Genomic DNA, 18509 nt, shown 5'->3' with positions numbered 1-18509 from the left:
GTTCACATGGGAAAAGTGTTCTCTGCCCCGGCAGGTAGAGAAGCTGCTTTCCCCTCTGCTCTGTGCTGCAGTCTACGCTCAAAGACTTGGCTGCCTGACCAAATTATTAAGCATTAGTTGAGCTGCTTTTAGCCCGTGACAAACTTGGTGGAGCATCATCCAGACCCGGTTGCACCACAAATGACCAGAGCGTGGATATTTTGGAGGAGCATAAGGGAGGGCTGCTTTGTTTTTTGGCTTCCCGCCTCCTTCTCTCAGCTTCCCCTGGGTCCATGCCTTGGAAGCGTGGCTGAAGCTGTCTAGGGAAAGGACTGTCCTGCTCTTTTTAGCTTGGAATAATTATGTGGAGGCTGGGAAGCCATGGCCATCAGGAGCCTAAATCATTACCTGTTCTATCACCCTTGCAGCCAAATTGTTATGCTAAAGTGATCACAGTGGAGTCTCAAAAGAAGATCGTCATCTACTCCAAACAGCACATCAATGTGAATGAGGAAATTACCTATGACTACAAGTTTCCGATTGAGGATGTAAAAATCCCGTGTCTATGTGGCTCTGAGAACTGCAGGGGAACCCTGAACTGAACTCGAGGTTTCTCGTCACACTTGCACCTTCGGCCATGTCAAAACTGTGGTAACCAGGTGTGGTTGCACTTTGCCAAAAAAGGAGGAAAAAAAAAAAAAGAAAAAAAAGGAAGAAAAAAATCAAAAAAGGAAAAAAAAATATTTAAAAAAAAAAAGAGGAAAAAAGAGAAGAAAAAAAACCAAGCAAGTTTCGCACTTCTGCCAGGATCACGAATGAAAGCAAAAAGCGCACATGCTTACAAGGACTGTTCATGTTTCAGGTGCTCTTTCCTTTTCAGATCCAAGACGCACACAAAAAGGTGACTACCGTTTTGTGGCATGGTCTATCCAAACACTAGCTTCTCTGTTCAGTCCCTACATTAATGCTCCGTAATGGGATAATGGTACCTTATTTTTAATTGTTGTTATAAACCTTCATCGTTTCATAAATGCTGCTACCTTTTCCTTATCAGTTTTGTTGGTTGAAAAAGACATTCAACGTTTAAATGTGAAGCAGAGACTGAAAATGCCATATAAGGTTTGTTGGGAGCTTGATTGGCTGAAATTGCACAGATTTCTCCGAGTAAGCTGTAAATAAATGTAAGGTTGATGTTACAGAGCAAGCCAGAGGCTTGAGGGTGTGTGAATGGATGTGTGCGTGTGCTTGGGTGTGTGTATGTATGGAGATGTGTCCGCAACGAGACTATAGGTGAACTGTCCTGCCTTTTCGTTAGGGATGAGCCTGAACAAGTCCCCTAAGCCAGACACCCCGGGGAAGAGTCAGGTCAGCCGCAGACCTCAGTTTAGCGCCTTGGGCTCGTCTGTAATTTTCATAGACCGTGCTGGTATATTGGGGGATCAAAACCTCTGCACCCATACGTGAAAAATATTTGGATATCACAATGACTAGTAAGAAGCTGAGTCAGTTGTGTAGCTGTAGCATCGTTGCACGACGTGTGGCCTTTGGGGATGCCCGTTTCCTGGAGATCGGTTTGTCTTGCATGCAGGCTGTGTTTACGCTGTAGAAATCTTACCCTCCTTGTAAACATACACTACGGCCCACGTTTATAACAGGATTTTTTCTTCCTGTAGATGGGAAACAGGCTGATGTGTGTCTCGTATTAATTTTTCTCATTTTTGTCTGCATTTCCCTGCCCTTCCAGAATTTTACGGGGAGTATTTGCTCTGTCCTTGAATGTGGGAGATGCCTCCTGTGATAGGAGCAAGCTGTGCCGTGCCACTCTCCTCCCTCTGTTACTCAGTAACTTGTCCTGGGGTGGTCCCATCCCTCCATTAAGAACATGGCAAAAGTGTCCATGAGAGCAGGCTGCGGGAGCAATCCTGTCCTCCCCCATCTACAGCAGGAAAACAAGTACTTCTTTAAATTTGGAAGGTGTATTTTGAAATGATTTTTCAATATATTTTGTCCTTGTAGATGTGCTGAGGTGAGGGTTGCAGTTCTTCGAGAGGTTCCATTTAAAAATGGGGCAAAACACCAAAGAAATACTTCTTTGGATGTGATCTGGAAACGTTACACAGCCATTCGGGTATAGACAGGATCGATTTTTCAACTTGCATTGAGTTTCTCCTGTGTAAAAAAAAAAAAAAAAAAAAAAAGTAGAGATTAGTTGTACTAAACCCTTTTTTAATTGGCTTATAAGGGGAAGTTGCAATGTCAGTATGAAGTGGGAAGATTATCTGCATAGCTAAACATCATCTCCCCACAGAACAAATTGTACAGCTGTATTCTTACAGCCTTTTAAAATCCGTGATAATTGCTATATGACCACAGAGGTTACAGCCTTTGCAAAAGAGTTTCCTGGAAGTTTGTTCTGCTGTTACGTGGAATTTCCAGGCCTGCAGTATGGAGTGGAGCTTGTGATGTAGGTTAGACCTCTGCATCTGAATTTCTTCTTCAGACAACAGGCCTGAAAGAACAGGAACACACAGACTGCTACAAGCTGCCTTAATACCGCCTGTATTTCTGTCTGAGGGCGAGGAAATTGTTGCTGAGATTGGACAGTCCATAGTCTCATCTGTTCTTGTTTTGGTTTTGTTTTGTTGTTTCCCCCCCTCTTTATAAATCTCTCCAGCAATTGGGTAATGGTGACCCAGAATTCAAAATTATGAGAAGCACAACTAGTTTCTGTCATTGAGTGTTGGTTGTAAGTGCAGCGATGACAGGAGCATTTGGGAGTTAAACCAGCTGCTCAATTTACTTTATTTTATTTTTTAAATAAGGTCCATCTTGTGTTGACGCTCCAGTTGGCATCTCTACAGCTTGGCCTTTTACTTCCAAAGCTTTGGAAATGCACAGAAGTTTCCTGTGTCTCAGAACTGAAGCCCCTGCGTGCGGCAGTTCTGCCGACGTCCTTGGCTTTCTTCCTCTCTGGTCCATCAAACCAGTGCATTAACAGTGGTTTGTGGGGGCGAAGTCTCCCCAGATGGTCCAGCCCCTAAGTACCTGCTGACAGTTTTGTATTTCCCAGTATATCTGTGTGCTCTGGACGGGATTACCCCTGCAGTTTGCCTTAATCTTTGTTGAGGAGAGGCAAGGAAGCAGGTTGTGGCCCTCTGAAAGGAGACCTACAGGTTGGGTTCCTTCACCGTGTTTTCAGGAGCGCCAAAGGGATTTGGGTGCCAAAGACCATGAGTACCTAAATCCCTTGGGTACTTCTGAAACTGCCTGTAGCCCACCCCTTTTTAGAATCCCAGACAAATAACGTGAGTTTTGGGAAGAGCTGAGCTCCCAATAGCCCCCCAGGAGGAAACAGAGCTGTCGGACCTACAGCACTTCTGAAAATCATGTTAGTCTGGTCTCAAAGCCAAACCCGAGGCTTCTCTTTTCTTCCCCGTAAGTCTTGGCTTGCAGAGTCCTACCTGTCCAGCTCGCGTCTCAGACTGCGGAGCTGCCCTGTGCCCCCAACCAGCGCGTTCTATGGTGAGGATAAGTCTGGTTTCATGATTTCCATGAGCTGCCACAGTTGCCTGTGGTCTGCCCTGTCCCTGCAGCCTGGTGGGGTCTGATCGGGGCAGGGGAGCCCTGCAGCCACTGAGGTGGTTTTGGAAGGCAGCCCCGTGGAGATGCCTTTCTAATCCTTCCCAGGTACTTTGGCTCGTACTTAGAAAGGGATGAGGTGAGGAGAAAGGCAGAAGGTGTGCAATTCGCACGCCAGCCTGGATCGGACCCAGCGTTCGAGGCCCACGGTCAGCACAGGCGCCCCGGCACCCCATGGGAACAGCGTCAAGGACTAAAAAGAAACCTCACCATTATGTGCTGCTTTACAGAGGGATTTACTGAAGTTTTTTTTGTTGGCTGAAAAGCCTGTCCCCGATTTATTTTTAGTTAAATTGGAACCTAAGACAAAAAAGAGAGAGACATTGACTGTGCTCCCTGCAAAGTTGTTATCTGGCTAGGTGAAATGACCCAAGACAACAGTGCAAAAGTTTTGGAAATTTAACTTAAATCTTTAGTTTCCCAACATGAAGCTGGCTTGAGCTCAGCGTGCAGATGCCTCCACAGTTGGTGTTTCTAGGAAGCGCACTCTGTGCTCGCAAATCCCTCCTGTCTCTGCCCGACACCCTCATTTATCCGTTCGGTTCCCACCCCTGTCTGCAATTCCAGGTTGGTCCCAATAAGTGGTCTGTGACTATCGGGGGTCCGGGAGGGGAAGGGGCTCATCTTGCAGATATTTGTATTGTATAGAGCAGCTTATTTCTACAAGGAAAACAAAACCAAGACATTTTTAAACTCCAACAAAGTATACAGTAGTTTCAGTTCCGGTTTTTGTGACCTTTTTCAGGGATCATTTCAGTGCATTTCTGTATAAAATAAAAATTTAAGGAAAAAAGGATTTTGAAGTATATAAAAAAATGCATCTTCTGTACATAGGCAAACTCAAGAATCTTCTCTTCAAACACTGTTTCTTGTAGAAACATGTTGAAATTTTTTTGCTGATTTCTTTGTACTTCAAGAGCATGTAAATAATTTATTAAAAGTGACTATTGTAATTTGGAGTTCTTTTTAAACAGATTCCAGCTCTAAATCATGTCGAGGAGATGGGGAGGAAGAAGGACTAAGTATAGCAAAGGAGCTGGTGGCATTTACAGCTTGTGTCAAGCTTTGTATAATGTAAATTCTGTATAAATATGTTTTTTGTCAAATAAATAGATGGAATTAGAAGCATTAAGAAACTGAAGACAAAAAAAATTGCCAAGTCAAGGCTTCTTCTTTCCCCCCCCCTCAGTCTGAAACCTAATGTGCAAAATCTATTTATTTCAAGCGAGGAAATGTGTACAGTCTAATAGACAGCCTAAAATGTATTTAAGCGAGTTTGCAACTGGATTTTTTTTCAATTTAATATTTGTTTTGTTTTTATGAGTTTCCTCCTTAATTGCCACTGTAGTATTTGTCCAAGTGAAAAGAAACACATCGTCACGGACACTCTAAAACAAATGGGCAGTTTTAAAAGCAAAATGGAAGAACACCCGGCTCCCAATCCTTGCAGTTTTCTGGTTCTATAAACAGGTTGTTTTAATTCACAGTGTGAAAATAAAGGGCCTCCTTTAAAAGGAGGCAGGTAAAATGGTTTGCAATAAATAAATAAATAAATAAATCTTATTTTTTTTAAGTTCCTAAAAAAAAAAAAACAACTCTGCTTTGAAGATTTAGGGTTTCTGCTTTTTCTTTTGTTAAGCAAATTTATAAATTTAGGGATGTTTTGTGCATATAGAATCTGTCACCAGTATGTATCTTGTTTTGAAGAAAGTGTTTTTGTTGTGGATGTGTCATGCTGTACATATTTGTTCATATTTTTGTGAATTGAATACTATGTACCATTGTATTATAGTAACTTTTATAAAGCAAACCATAAATATACTGACTTTTCTTACAGAAAAATTATGTTGTGCTTAATGTATAGCCAGGGCAGCTTTTTGCTCTCAGACCTGTGCTGGGAACTGAGAGAACTCTACGAAGCAGATCCAGAAAAAGAGCAGTCCAAAGAACTGATTTTCAGCAAAGTTTACTGAAAATACTAATTCTGGTGAGCAGGAAGTGACTTTAAGCAACATTACATTGCGTGAAAGAAGTATGTGAGTCATATAAGTTTATAAACTTAAAGAAAATGTTCTTAGTATTAAAAGTCTTCACAACCTTGAAGAGCTGAGGCGCGGCCAGGCGCTGGTCCCCCTGCCACAGTGTCAAGTGTCCCCGACTCGTCCGGCCTCGGTGGCACTGCCCCGGCAGGTGAGGGGTCCCTGCTCCTGCAGCCTCGGATTTTTCCGGGTTCACATCTTTTATTTTTTAACTTTAGGGAAGTGAAAGGCCTTAACCTACGAAGCGAGGTGTTAGTGCTGCTGGTTGGGGTGACGCTGTAAGGCTGTTTGGGCCAGAGGCCCTTTGGTTTCTTTCTTTTAAATCAGTTTATTCAAATCTGAAATGAATTCTGTTACATGTAGTTTACAGGAGGGGGGAGCTGGGGAAGCCGCTGGGGTTTGATGCGGATGAAAGCACAGCCTGGAGCCGGCCATGTGCCCCCGTCCTCCTTCCCTGGGGGCTGCTGTGGGGGTGCTGGTGGTCAAAGTGGCTTCTGTGAGCTTAGAAAAGGAGATGCCCAGGGCAGAGACAAATGAAGCGGCCGATGGTGGAGGAAACGGAAGAGATGGGAGAGAGCGTGGGCTGTAGGTGACTTCCCAGCTCAGTTCTTGGCTTCCATAGCCAGCCACGGTGGCTGAAGGGATGTGGATGCAGGACAACCACACCATGCGGGGCAGAAGGCAGCAGGGCTCAGCCTGCAGGGTGGCCGGATGGGGCAGGGGCTTGGGCTGGTGGAGGGACTCATGTCCGAGGAGCCCATCCTGAGCCGAGGGCTTGGCCGGGGCTTGGGCTGCTCAGGCTTTGAGCAGCTTCGATGCTGGGAAGCTTGGGGAGCAGTGGTGGGTGCATCGGGGCTGCAGAGGGCAGATGTGCAGCAGCGGGGAGACCTGTGAGCGCTGGACACCCTGAGATGTTCTTCAGCGGCTGTGTACGGAGGCCTGCGGACTCCTCGGGGAGCGTTTGACCAGCAGCTACAGCGAACATGGGGTAGAGGGGCTCCAGCCCCACCATGTTAACTTACCAGGCACTTGAGCTGTGACAGAAAAGGGTTTTATTGTGTCAGTAGGAAAAGTCCCCTTGCAGAGGACTGTGACAACACCAGTGCCATGCACAGAGGGGACTTCACACATGCAGCCAGGATCTGAGCCGAGGAATCGCTGCCAATGCCAGCAATTACTTCTTGAAACGTGGGAGAAACCCCAACCCTTCATTAATTTGGGAATTTACAGGTATTAGAGCAAGAGCGCATTGCCTTGGGAAGGCTGAAAGACGTAAATTTGATTAAGTCTCATTCCAGAATGTTGTAGCTACCCTAAACCCATGTGTTTAATCTCAGCAAGTTCAAATTCAAGATTGAGTCTAAAAGTAATTAAAATCAAATCTCACAAAATGAGAAGCACAGAGGCAAACGCCTCCATGCTTTCCTCTCCTAGCTTCCCGCGTAGCTAAAATTAACAGAAAACTTTGGATAGACTAAATTTAAGCACTCCTAGTTGTTTCTTCTGTCTTCCTCTGTAGCTGCGTGTCTTCAGCACGTGCCTTAACTCTGCCCTTTGTTAAGAATTTGGTGGTTTGGATCAGATTAAACTGCTTTTTAAGAGCGTGTTTGCTATTTCTCATGCTCCCTCTCCCAAGAAGTCAGCGGAGGGCAGCGCTGGGGCTGGGGCGGGAAAGGTGTTGAGTCCTTTTACATCTCCACCTTGGCAGCAGCTTCCCTGGGTTTACGACACTTGGGTCTGGGCTATTTACCGAGACGTTGGCTGTTTCCCGGTTTATTTGTGAATCAGCTCGTTAGGGGCGAGGGCGGCGTTTTCTGCCACTCTCTAGATGCGCTTGGTCTCCCCGTTGGGCTCCAGGACGGTCAGGTTTCCTCTGGCATCTTGATCCATTTCTATTGCTTCGAACAGAGACTTGAAGTTTCCAGCGCCGAAGCCCTGTGGAGACGACAGCGTTACAGACGGCAGGGACAGGCAGCAGGTCCCTCAGCTCGGAAGCGGCTGGGAAAGAGCAGCGCCGAGAGCTGGCTGGGTGACGGTGCTGATGGCCCCGAGGTCTTGAAGCCAAGATCATCGTGAAATCCTCAAACCAACCTGGTGGTTATGCCGCTGGATGACCTCCAGAAAGACTGTGGGTCTGTCTTGAACTGGTTTGGTGAAGATCTGGAGCAAGTAGCCTTTCTCATCAAAATCCACCAGGATTTTCAGTTCCTGAAGAAAAGAAACAGGGCAACAGCTTGAAGACCCACAGAGGAGCAAGGGGATCTCTCTGCATCACCCTCATCCCTGCAAAACACCGTGGGGAGATGGTCCAGCCCCGGGCAAACCTTTTCCCTCTCCAGCTGGTCTGACTCACCGCCAGCTTATCGATGTTCTCCTTCACTTTGATTTTGGCCGTTTTCAGCCTCTCCCGCAGCATCTGGTAGTAGCTGGACGGCACATCCATGAACTGCATGCCCCGCTGCTTCAGGTTGGTGATCTGCAAGGCAGGGGAGGACCCCGGTGTGGGTCGGGCTTGGGGCCCATTTGTGGAGCGGTTCGTGCCAAGAGAATGGTCGGGGACAGACGATGTTGGGAGGCAGAGTGATACTTTCCCACGACATTGGGCAACCTCGTGCATGGGGACCTGTCCCACCCTCTCGCTTTGGGCACCAGGAACAGGAGGGCCCGAGATGCCTCTCCAGGCAGAGAGTTGGCCACTGTGCAAGGATGCTTCATCCCACCTTGACCCCCGGTAACTCTGGAGGCCCTTTGGTCTGGAGGGGAGTCCAAAACCAAGTGCTCAACAGCAGCTGGGCTCAATCCAGACCAGTATCTGCCCCAGGCAAAGGTGGGTGATGTGCTATGGTGGCTCAGCCCCCCAGCCTGGGCTGCCCGAGCTTCCCCTGGGCCACCCCCCAAGGACAGCACGTGCCGTTGGGGTCCCTGCAGACCCCAATTGCTTTAGACTGGAGGGACGGGCATCTCCCAGCAGCTCGCAGGTGCAGGCAGGTCCCTTTCCAGCAACACACTGGTACAGAGGGCGGTTAATCCTGGTTGTAAGACAACCACGGCACAAAGCCCGCCCAGCCTGCCCCTGTTCTCGCACCCCAGGGGGGTCATAGTCCACCACTGCCCTGTGACGAGGACCATGCCCAGTGGGACGGGGCGGAGGCGGAGCAGGGCTGGGGCAGGACAGGCCGGGGCAGGAGCTGCCTGGGGCTGCACTCACCGCCGAGATGATGTCGGAGGTGTTCAACGCGATGTGCTGGACTCCGGCCCCCCCATAGTAGTCAACATATTCCTACGGAGAAAAAAATGTCACCATGTCAGTGGCAGTGCAGCTACAGCGTGCCAAGGGCTCGACTGGGGCTTATAAACATGAAAGCAAAATTGGCCGAGGGACCGCAAAATTAAAAAAACGAGAGTTTTGGTGAAATCGGGGGTAAACCGTCTCTGTCCCGGCAGCGCTCCAGGGTTTGACAGCCCTTGGCAGACCTGAGCAGCACCAGGGCTGCTTTCCAGCAGCCACCTTAGCACAGCACCTCTGTGCTGGCTCTGAATCACTGATGCCTCGGTCCCTTTTCCTTCACCAAATCCCTGCTCAAGGTGATGGCAGCCTGATGGATCAACCGCTGGTGTCCGCTCACCTGAATCTGGGATTTCTTCTTGCCGAGTGCTGGCTCATTGATGGGCATCTTAATGGTCTCTTCATAGTTGGTGACCACGATGGAGCGCAGGGCACTGAACTCGGTGTGCAGCTGCTTGTCGTCCACTGACCAGAAGCGGTGGAAGAGCAGGTTCTTCTGGTACCTGCCCAGGCCACAAAGGGCACATTCAAGTCCCTCACTCCATCCGCACATTAACGAACCTCTGCTCTTGCTTAATTAGCCTCAGCCGCTGATGTTGGAGGGGATGAGACCAGCAGAGCGGTGCTGCTGCTCCATCCCACCTCCCACCAGCCCTCCCCACTCTTACCAGTCTGCCACTGGGACCATCTGGAGGTCGGGCTGGTTCCCCACAACGTGGTCAATGAAGTTGAGTTTGGCGCTCGGTCTGCGGGGGGAAGCCGGGGACAGCTCTCAGCTGGGCTCGGGGCCACCCCACAGCCGGGGAGGCTCTGGGACGAGGTGGTGGGGACCCATCTGGCTCCTTGCTGGGACATCCCACCGACACACGGTGGCAAAGAGCCGGGTGGGCCCCTCTGGGAAGTACTCACAGCTTCGGCAGCAGGGGGTCCTTGAAGAGGGGCGGATGGAACCCGGGTAGGAAGAGGCCCTTGTAGTTGAGCTTTTCTATCAAGGTGTGGGTGGTGTCACCATACTGCAAGAGGAGGGAAAGCAGTCGCGTGGTGGCCCTGTTTTTTTGGGGACCTCCAGGGTCCAACCTGGTCCCATGGACCCCACTCTGACGCAGGGACTCAGCCTCCGCAGCCGCTTACCGTCTGGATCACCGCGAACTTCACCTTCCCGAATTTGTCCTCCTCCACCCAGGGCTCTTTCACCACCACGGCTCCGCGCTCCTTGGCTTTCTGGGCAAAAGGACAGAGACCCCCTCCTGCCACAGCTCCCCCGGGACGGGGGAAGATGTCCCCATGCCCTTCCCCACCTCCCCTCGCCATTTCAGGGTGCCGTGCAGGAGGGAGCAGAGGGGCTTCCTACCTGCACGATGAAGTCGCAGTCCTCCACTTCAAAGGCGATGTCCTTCACCCCATCACCGTGCTTCACCAGGTGCTCCCCCATCTCTGCCCGGAGCAAGAGCAGCCGCGGGCATGAGCAGAGGGGCTTTGCTCCACCGCGGCCATTTCCCACTCTGTTTCCCCCCCGCGGCACCTACCCTCATTCCCCGGGTTGAGAGCGGACGAGAGAACAAACACGATCTGGTGAGGAAGAGGAGGACAGGTGAGGGATGGAGACGTGGCTGCAGCCCCAGCCTGGGGCAGATGCACCGCAGGCGCGGGGTTTAACGCCGCCAACAGGTTCTGTCTCCCCCAACCTCCGTCCCAGCAGCGACACCTCTGCGGGGTGCATCAGCCCTCTTACCTTGTCCTGCTTGATGGCGTGCGAGACCACCTCCCTGCTGCCGGTCTCCAGCCCCCGGTACGCCAGCTCCTCGAACCCCAGCTTGTTGCAGTAGTAGGATGCAGCCTGCGGGCGGGCGAGAGCCGTTCCGGGTGAAGCTGTGATCCCCGGTTCCCACAGGGCTCCCCCCGACCGGGGCAGGACAAACAGCCCGTGGGGATCGGCCACCGCCGTGTGTGCAAGTCACACCTCTGTGTGTGTGTGTGTGTGTGTGTGTGTGTGTGTGTGCGTGCGCACGCAGGGAGCAGCCGAGCTTTCCTGCTTCCCGGTAACTACCCAGGAGGAACAAGCAGAGGTGAGAAAGGCCCCACATTGGGGAATAACCCCCAAGCCCCCAGAGCCCTCCTGCGCCCATGAGTGGCCGGGGCAGGTGGGGCGCAGCGGGCACAGGGCTGGTGCACGGCTTTAGCCGCCGCCGAGGGGAAGACATTTCTGCCCATCTCCTGCTCCCCTGCCAGGCTGCGGGAAAAGCAGCTCAGGTTCGAAGCACAGGGATTTTTAAATCGCCATCAGCTTTTTAGCAGCACATGATGAAGAGCAGCGACCACGCCGCCTTCTTGCCGCAGGCCAGTGACCACGACTGGAGCCCTGCCGCCTGTGCCGGTTGGCACTTCTCCAGCCCCCTCCCGCACACACCCCCAGGCAGACGCCCCTCGCCTTGCGCAAGACCCCCAAGGCCATCGGCCGAGGCCGTGCCGGCGGCCACAGGCACCGAGCCACAGAGGGGCTTTGGGACGCCAGCGCAGCCCCGACCCGGTGGACTGCCAGGACGAACCGCCCCCCCAGCAGCCAATAACCGGAGCGGCCGCCCTGTCCCGGCGCGGCCAGCGCCCACCATTACACGTTCCCAACCGGCCGCAGCCTCTCACCTGCTTGGCATTGCCGACCCAGAAGGTGATGGAGTGGAAATGGATGAAGCGGCCTCGTGCGTGCTAAAGGGAAGGGGAAAACAGGGCTGAGAGCCACCGCCGCAGCCTTTCCCGCGGCATTGCTCATCTCCGGAGCAGGGAGAAGCGGCGGCTGTGACCCTGCAAATGTCTCTCCTGTAAACGCGTCCGAATTAAGCAGGTGAACTCCTGGCTGCTGCCCTGAAACAGCGATTTTCCAAAGCGCTTTCCAGTCAGGTCCTGCAGGATCCTGCTCTGCGGGGTGGAAGGTGCCAAGCCCCAGCTCGCCTGGGGCCGGGTCAGTCCCGGTGCCCCCGGTGCTCCCCGTGGGCTGCCCACCCGCAAACTTGCTGCGTTAAAGATTAATTCTCCCCCGAAACGCTCTTACACAACCGCCAGTGCCGGGACAAATCCCCCTTCGCTCTGTTCCCTACCGCCATCCAACCCGGGCACCCAGCCACGATGTGCACCAGTGGTTTGGGAAGCACTTTATGGGGAAAAAGGTGGCAAATTGGTGCAGCATTTGGCTAGGAATGTTGCAACATTTGAGGATTCTGCTTAGGCAATGGAGTTGGCCGGGAAATACCCATTGTCTCCCATTTGCCGCTCTCCTCCCAAACCACAAAGAAAAAGGAAACGAATACATTTCCATTGTTAATGTTATTTGCAATTAGAAACCACGTCCTGTGTGGCCCAGCCAGAGAGCAGTTTTACTTCTGATTTTACCAGGTAATCAAGGAGTCGGGAACAAGTATTATTTGCATTAACACGGCTGATGCTTCACACCAGGCAGCGGGGCAGGACCGAGGACACGAAGCGGCTCTTACCTTTTCTCCCTTGTCTGTGTAAGATGTCTAAAAGAGAGAATCAGAAAAGAGAGATGTTAGCAGTTCAGGAAGGTACCGCAGCCCCCAGAGGGCTCGAATCCAAAGGTCAGCGTATGAGGAACAGCTCTTCTACACAACTTCCAGCACAGTCACTAAAAAGTCCTAATTCAAGCAGGGTTAAACCCGGTAAAGCTCCCGAGACGTCCTGTGCTGTTGAGCCCCGGCCGTTTAAATTACTTCCCATTCTTGCCCCTCACCATTTTTGTGTCCTGGCAATGTGACAGCAGCAAAGAGAGCGCGAGTCCACGAGGGCATTTAATATAGTGGTGGGACGGGGGAAGCTCCTCCTCAGCCCCACCTTCTCCCACCCCCAGCCCGAAGCGTTTGCGACCCAGAGCTGTGTGTGATTTGGGCTGGGAACTGCCCGTCCTGGGGCAGGGGGCTCAGCCCCACGTCCGGGTTTGTGCAGGGACCCAACGGCGGGTGTTTTATGCAAGGGGTGAGCTGTGACTTCAGCTGTGGGGCCAAGGGACGGGTGGGTGGGCAGCAGCACCCCAGTGTGTAACGGGGTGCCGGCATCTTCCCGCGGGTGGCTTTGCCTGGGTTGTCCCCTGGGGTCACTTGTTTTCCTGCCCCCACCCCAGCAGGGCTAAACGTGGACGAGTGTGCCAGGCTCTGCGGTGCAGGAACCTGCCAACCCCACAGCGAAACCTCCCCGGGGCCATGGTGGGGTGATGCAACCACAGCAGCACATCCCCCCCCCAGCCCGCCTGCCCCCGGGGACGTTCACCCCTTCGCGGGCACATGTCCCCTCCTGCGCCCATCCGCCTTCCCAGACAACGCCGAGCCGGGACAATTTGGCTGTGTGCAGGGTGCGGCCATGCACACGGCATCTGGGCCTGAGGCCACTCGTGTCACCTTTGTCCCTGGTGAGCCCAGTGCTGCGGGGGTCCCCAGACTGTGGGAGCAGCAGGAGCCCTGATGGGGCAAACACCAGCGCACGCACCCCATGGCCGGCAGCGGTGGTAAACTGGAGCTGCTGGGGAGGACAAACACGGGGCACTTGGGTGGGTGTCAGCCGTGTCCCCTGCTGCCACACGCCCCGGGTGGCACAGCCCTGTGCCGCCGCGGGCCTCCCTGCAAGTGCGCGGGGACACGGACCGGAGCGGGGCCAGCAGCAGGGACGGGGCCGCGCCATGGCGCCATGGCGGCTGTAGAACCCTGCGGCAGCGACACTGCTGTGCCACCACGTGTCCCTGCCACGTCTGTGTCACCCCGTGTCAACGCCACCGCTGGGCCACCCCACCGCACGGCCACCCCAGGGCACCGCCACACCCGTGTAAGCCCACGGCGCCGCCGCCGCTCCCTCACCCCGCGCCACCGCCTTCTCCGTTGGCCCCGCCCCCCTGCGCTGACCCCGCCCACAGCACAGACCCCGCCCCTCCGGCGATGACCCCGCCCCTCGTGGGCGGAGCCTCCCCCCGCCGGCCACGCCCCCCCGCCCCGTGACGCCTGTTGTCCGCGCCCGTCGCGTGCCGTGGTGGCGGCCATGGCGCAGCCCGGCGGCAGCCGCCCGGTTACTGTCAGCGACGTGCAGCAGCTGGTGAAGCGGAAGGACGAGGTGGAGGCGCAGATCAAGGCCTGCTACGAGCTGCTGGAGGGTGTCAGTGCGGCGGGGCCGGCGGGCGGGCGGGGGGTGGCGGGGCCGGGGCCGGGGCCGCAGCCTCACGGCCGCCTCTTCCCTCACAGCAAAAGGGCGTCGGGATGGACGAGCCGCTGGTGGACGCGGAGGGCTTCCCCCGCGACGACATCGACCTCTACCAAGTGCGCACCGCCCGGCACAACATCATCTGTGAGCGGGGACCGGCGGCGGGCGGGAGGGAGGGGATCGGGGGACCGGCGGGGCGGGGGGAGCCGGCCCGGGGACGCGGGGGGCCGGGAGCGTCCCCTCCAGCAGGAGTGACTCGGCAAAAACTGGTGCCGTGTGGGGGACCCGCAGGCTTCTGCCGCTGGGATGAACACCCTGCTAATACCGGGACAGCCGTTTAGGCGCCTCGAGCACCGTGCCGTTCCGCCGGCTCCTTGCGGTTCTTCAAAACAATGAAACCCAGGGTCGCTCTGGGTCTGTTTTTCGGTGGTTTCGCTCTGCGTTCGTAGGCGTTGTGGATCGGCTCAGTCAGTAAAACGCTTTTGTCCGCGCGTTGTCGCAGCGGCACCGAAATTCCGCTTCTGCTGTGGAGCCATGTGGGAGTCGTGAAATACAGCGAAGCGTTTTTGTGGTGTTTGTAGAATAAACTCTGGGTAAAAAATAGCTTGGCATCTATTCCTTCCCGGGCTTACCCTATGCCCTGACTTTGGGAATGGCTCTTGCTCTACATATGTGACTTGATGGAAAAAAGACGCAGTGATTTCTAGGTGATCGTAGGCCTCCATGCTCCGATTCCTTGCATGTTTACCAAAATGTGTAGGGTGGTTTTCTCTGTGTCTAACTTCTACTGATAAGCATTTGCTGGGCTCCGTGAGCAGGGCTGGTGCCAGCAGCCAGCAGATACCCCAGCAGAGGTTCCTGTTGGCCACAGCTGGGATCCGAGACACCCAGAACACCATTTTCTGCACAGCTGCGGAGGAGAGCGTGTGCTGAGAAAGAACCCCTAGATGTAACTCACTCCTGCTGCCTCTGTGCTAACGGTGTCACCCACAGGTTTGCAGAATGATCACAAGGCCCTGATGAAGCAGGTGGAGGAAGCTCTTCACCAGCTGCACGCCCGGGAGAAGGAGAAGCACGCCAGGGATGAGGCGGAGGCGTTGGCCGAGGCGATGAGCCAGACCCAGAGCCTGCCACAGGCTTTTGCCAAAGTGAACGCGGTGACTCCAGGATCTCCTGCAAACATCTCAGTAAGTTGGTGGGGCCTGACAGCCGGTTGGGAAGGCTTCTTCTGGATCCAGAGAGAAAACATAGCATGTGACTTTCTCTGTCACTTGTTAATAAGTAGGAATAAGTTGGGGGTTTGATTAGGGTTCCACCCTCCTCCTCCAACTTTTTTCTTTGTCTTTTTTTTTTTTTCTGGGTCGCACTGGGATGTCCTGTGCCTAGACTAGTCACTGTACAGGAACGAGATGAGTACTCTCTTCTCAGCTGTATCGTTGCACCACACAGCTCCCGCAAGGCCTCGCTGATCGTTCTAACCTCAGTATTTCTCTTCCCATGAAGCAGGGCAGAGGAATGAATACTTCTTTCTAAGCACACGGAGAGGGTTTAAAGTAGTTCAGTTGCCTGAATGGTGAGGACAGGGTCACAGCACACCTCTCTCCATGTGGCTGTGTGAAGGGTGATGCTCCTGTGATATTCCCTGTCTTTGGAGAAGGTCGATGCTCATCTTCCCTCTTCTGTCTCTGTCCAGGGGCTTCAGGTCGATGATGAGATTGTGGAGTTTGGTTCTGTCAACGTAAACAACTTCCAGAACCTGCAGAACATCGCCACAGTGGTGCAGCATAGCGAAGGGGTGAGCTCATTTCTGCTGTAACTGCATTCTCGATGCCTGCCTCAGCTTTTTCTATGTAACTTTGATCTCTGGGATCATCATTTCCATGTCAGGAACAGTGTCAGATTCAGTCTGTGCTGTCGTAGCCCTGTTCTCTCACAGCACTGAGCTAATTCTTGCTGGATAGAAGAGAGCTAAGAGGTGCCTGCTCTTTGCTGTGACCGTCATATTGTTTGTTCTCCCCTGGGGACTCCCTGTGGCTGCGTTGCTGTGCCGTCCTTGTGGACAGGCCAAAGAAGCTGCCACAGCCATCAGGTGCTTTATGGTGGAAGTGAGAGATCTCCTGGAGATGTCTCCACACCAAATGCTCCCTCCTTTCGGATCTAGCCATGGGGGTGGGAATGGGAGCCACTGAAGACGAGCTTTTCTGACCAAACGTTCTTCTGGCGTTTCAGCAAAAGAAGGAAGAAGAGGGTTGACTTGATGATGGAAAGTTGCCGTCTTTTATTCTTATATTTTATTTTTATCTCCCTTTCAGAGACCCCTGAGTGTGACTGTGCTCCGCAGCGGCAAAAAAGTTCACGTGGGGCTGACTCCGAAGCGCTGGGCCGGGAAGGGCCTCCTGGGGTAAGCTGCTATTTCGCTTACCAGAACGGGTGAGGCTTCACCCAGCTCAGAGCAAGTTCCCTGCAGCCGGGCCAGCTCTCTGCTTCGCGCTCAGTGCGTGTTGCTGCCCGCTCTGGTGAACTTCACTGGCAGGTGCCGGCTGAGAGCTGGAGGTTACAGTTTTGCACGGTGGTGTGGGGAGATGAGCTGTATCAAACGTGGGGACAGGGATGAAGATCTCAGTGGCTGGTTTGTCCGGTAGAGGAAACCAGTGGAGGAGGGCTGTGGTGGGTCTGATCCGTGCCATGTCAGGTCTTCTGTGCTTGTTTGAGAACTGGGACCTTAATGTTTCCTTCTACCCTCTTCTTTTTCAGCTGCAATATCATTCCCTTGCAAAGATGACCGTTGCTTGGAAAACAATAAAGCTGAAGCTTGTGCCTGCTTTCTGGACTCTGATCTGATTTGAAAACTTCCCTACGTGTTTTTGCTGAAACAAATATTTCAGAGGCTGTGACCTCTACGCGTGCCAGACTCTCAGAGTCTGAAGAGGTTCTGCTGGAGTAAGGTCTGACTGCAATTCAGAATTGCACTGGTTGATCAGGGGTAGCTTGCGGAGTTGCAAGCTGTGGCTTCTCATCTCTTACACCTTGCGTCAGTTTGGAATGAGGCCACAGGGAGACCCAGACTTCACTTGATAGAGACTAAAGAGCATTAAATGCTCTTATTTGTTGACAATAGCATTCGTGTGTGTTGTCGCCCCCAAATTCCTCACTGAACATCTTGTAATATAAGCTAAAAAGTCCTGGAGCACTTCTGGGTGTCTGTAATGGTAGATCACACTCAAGAAATATGCAAGTTTGATACTTTATCTTCCCTGTGTTGCCACAACTTTTGAAGTTACTAAACATGATGAAAGAATTTTTGGAATGCATAATTATTTTAAGTTAATAATATAAGTAATAGGGATTATAATTCTACTTTGCTTTACATTTAGTATTTTATATGGTCATGATAAAAATACTCCTAAGTTGATGAATTTTTGGTTTTTTTTTTTTTTTTTTTTTATTTGTGGTGGTTGATTTGTTTGGGGTGTATAAACCCTTCAAGGGGATTTCTGGGATGACTGGTTTGTTGTAAGTGTGTTTCCAGTTGAACTTCAAAATACTCTTCCGAAACAATAAAGGAGTAATACCTTTCTCCATTCTTGTAGAAGTTATTATTTTGGACAATAATTGTGGGCCGAGTTGGGTGGGTTAGGTGCAGATCTGCACAGATACAAAGCCATGACCCTGTGGCCTTTGGGAGCTGAAGCCCAGGTAAGGTGCGAGTCTGTCATTAGCGCTTCATCAGCAGGTGCGGCATAAGTAACACATCACACATAACGAGCAACTTTGTTGTAATTGTCATTAACCAGACCTGAAATAGACTGAAAAGGGGGACTAAACCCCAGACTTTCAAATGACTTACCCAGGGCTCTGCATTACATTGAGTAGGTTTACCCGTCTGATATTTCAAGCGTTTGTGTTCCAGCGCGCAGTCCAAGGGAGCAGATTCTCACTGAAATGGTAAAGCTTCAAAGCAAAGCTCCTTTGCTCGGCGATCCCCGCAGGCTTCCCGGTGCTGCGCAGGAGGCGTTGCTGTAGCAGCCCGTGGCAGCGTTCTTTGGATGAGATTGTATCTAGACAATCCCCGTCAAACGCACTCTCACCCTGGTCTGAGCTATTCGTGTTTTGTTCTTTCAAGTAATTTTAAAAAGACTGAAACGTGGCACTGCTTTCCTCCATCTCTTTTCTTGAAGAATAACTGAGAACGGGAGGTGTTTTGGGACCCCCTGTCACGTGTGCATCCTGCCTGCTTTACTGGAGCAGTTCCCAGGCTAAGCCTGCGCTGCTGACCTGCGCCGGGCGCCGTGACACGCGACGGCCACCGCGGCTCCTAAATCCACTGTCAAATCCCCCTGGGCAGCGGTGTGATGTCCCTGCCTGTAGTTACA

General features: G+C 52.5%; 3 protein-coding genes across 3 annotated transcripts in view; 2 read left to right on the top strand and 1 right to left on the bottom strand.

Moving 5' to 3' along the window:
* Nucleotides 1-5438, top strand: part of SETD1B (SET domain containing 1B, histone lysine methyltransferase) — a 55651-nt gene extending 50213 nt beyond the window's left edge. Inside the window, exon 18 of the mRNA XM_063350977.1 lies at nucleotides 408-5438. Within this exon, the coding sequence (XP_063207047.1) occupies nucleotides 408-581 (174 nt within the window). The 3' untranslated portion in view covers nucleotides 582-5438. The remainder of the gene's footprint in view (nucleotides 1-407) is intronic.
* A 1254-nt stretch (nucleotides 5439-6692) lies between these two features.
* On the bottom strand, nucleotides 6693-12750 carry HPD (4-hydroxyphenylpyruvate dioxygenase). Its single transcript, XM_063351473.1, has 14 exons — nucleotides 12686-12750; nucleotides 12429-12455; nucleotides 11584-11646; nucleotides 10676-10780; nucleotides 10470-10512; nucleotides 10295-10377; nucleotides 10075-10164; nucleotides 9853-9956; nucleotides 9612-9689; nucleotides 9284-9446; nucleotides 8866-8937; nucleotides 8011-8133; nucleotides 7749-7865; nucleotides 6693-7592 (listed from the first exon to the last, which is right to left on the bottom strand). The coding sequence occupies exons 1-14, from the start codon at nucleotides 12686-12688 to the stop codon at nucleotides 7482-7484; spliced, it is 1182 nt and encodes a 393-aa protein (XP_063207543.1). The 5' UTR covers nucleotides 12689-12750; the 3' UTR covers nucleotides 6693-7481.
* Nucleotides 12751-13931: 1181 nt separating this feature from the next.
* PSMD9 (proteasome 26S subunit, non-ATPase 9) lies at nucleotides 13932-17717 on the top strand. The gene is made up of 6 exons (XM_063351475.1): nucleotides 13932-14091; nucleotides 14178-14280; nucleotides 15130-15323; nucleotides 15830-15931; nucleotides 16449-16537; nucleotides 16891-17717. Exons 1-6 carry the CDS (start codon nucleotides 13978-13980, stop codon nucleotides 16916-16918), a joined length of 630 nt encoding a protein of 209 aa, XP_063207545.1. The 5' UTR covers nucleotides 13932-13977; the 3' UTR covers nucleotides 16919-17717.
* Nucleotides 17718-18509: the final 792 nt, after the last annotated feature.

The sequence above is a fragment of the Chroicocephalus ridibundus genome, chromosome 13, assembly GCF_963924245.1.
Source record: "Chroicocephalus ridibundus chromosome 13, bChrRid1.1, whole genome shotgun sequence".
Taxonomy (NCBI): domain Eukaryota; kingdom Metazoa; phylum Chordata; class Aves; order Charadriiformes; family Laridae; genus Chroicocephalus; species Chroicocephalus ridibundus.
This window is presented reverse-complemented; position numbering and strand designations above follow the sequence as displayed.

Excerpts from the sequence above, each read along its gene's own strand:
- HPD (XM_063351473.1), bottom strand. Across the intron at positions 11,647-12,428 it reads ACACAGACAAGGGAGAAAAG|CACGCACGAGGCCGCTTCAT; the intron begins GTAAGAGCCGCT and ends CCTTCCCTTTAG. Across the intron at positions 7,593-7,748 it reads TCCAGCGGCATAACCACCAG|GGCTTCGGCGCTGGAAACTT; the intron begins GTTGGTTTGAGG and ends TCGTCTCCACAG.
- PSMD9 (XM_063351475.1), top strand. The coding sequence starts at position 13,978 with ATGGCGCAGCCCGGCGGCAGCCGCCCGGTTACTGTCAGCGACGTGCAG. Across the intron at positions 15,324-15,829 it reads GATCTCCTGCAAACATCTCA|GGGCTTCAGGTCGATGATGA; the intron begins GTAAGTTGGTGG and ends GTCTCTGTCCAG. Across the intron at positions 16,538-16,890 it reads GCCGGGAAGGGCCTCCTGGG|CTGCAATATCATTCCCTTGC; the intron begins GTAAGCTGCTAT and ends CTTCTTTTTCAG.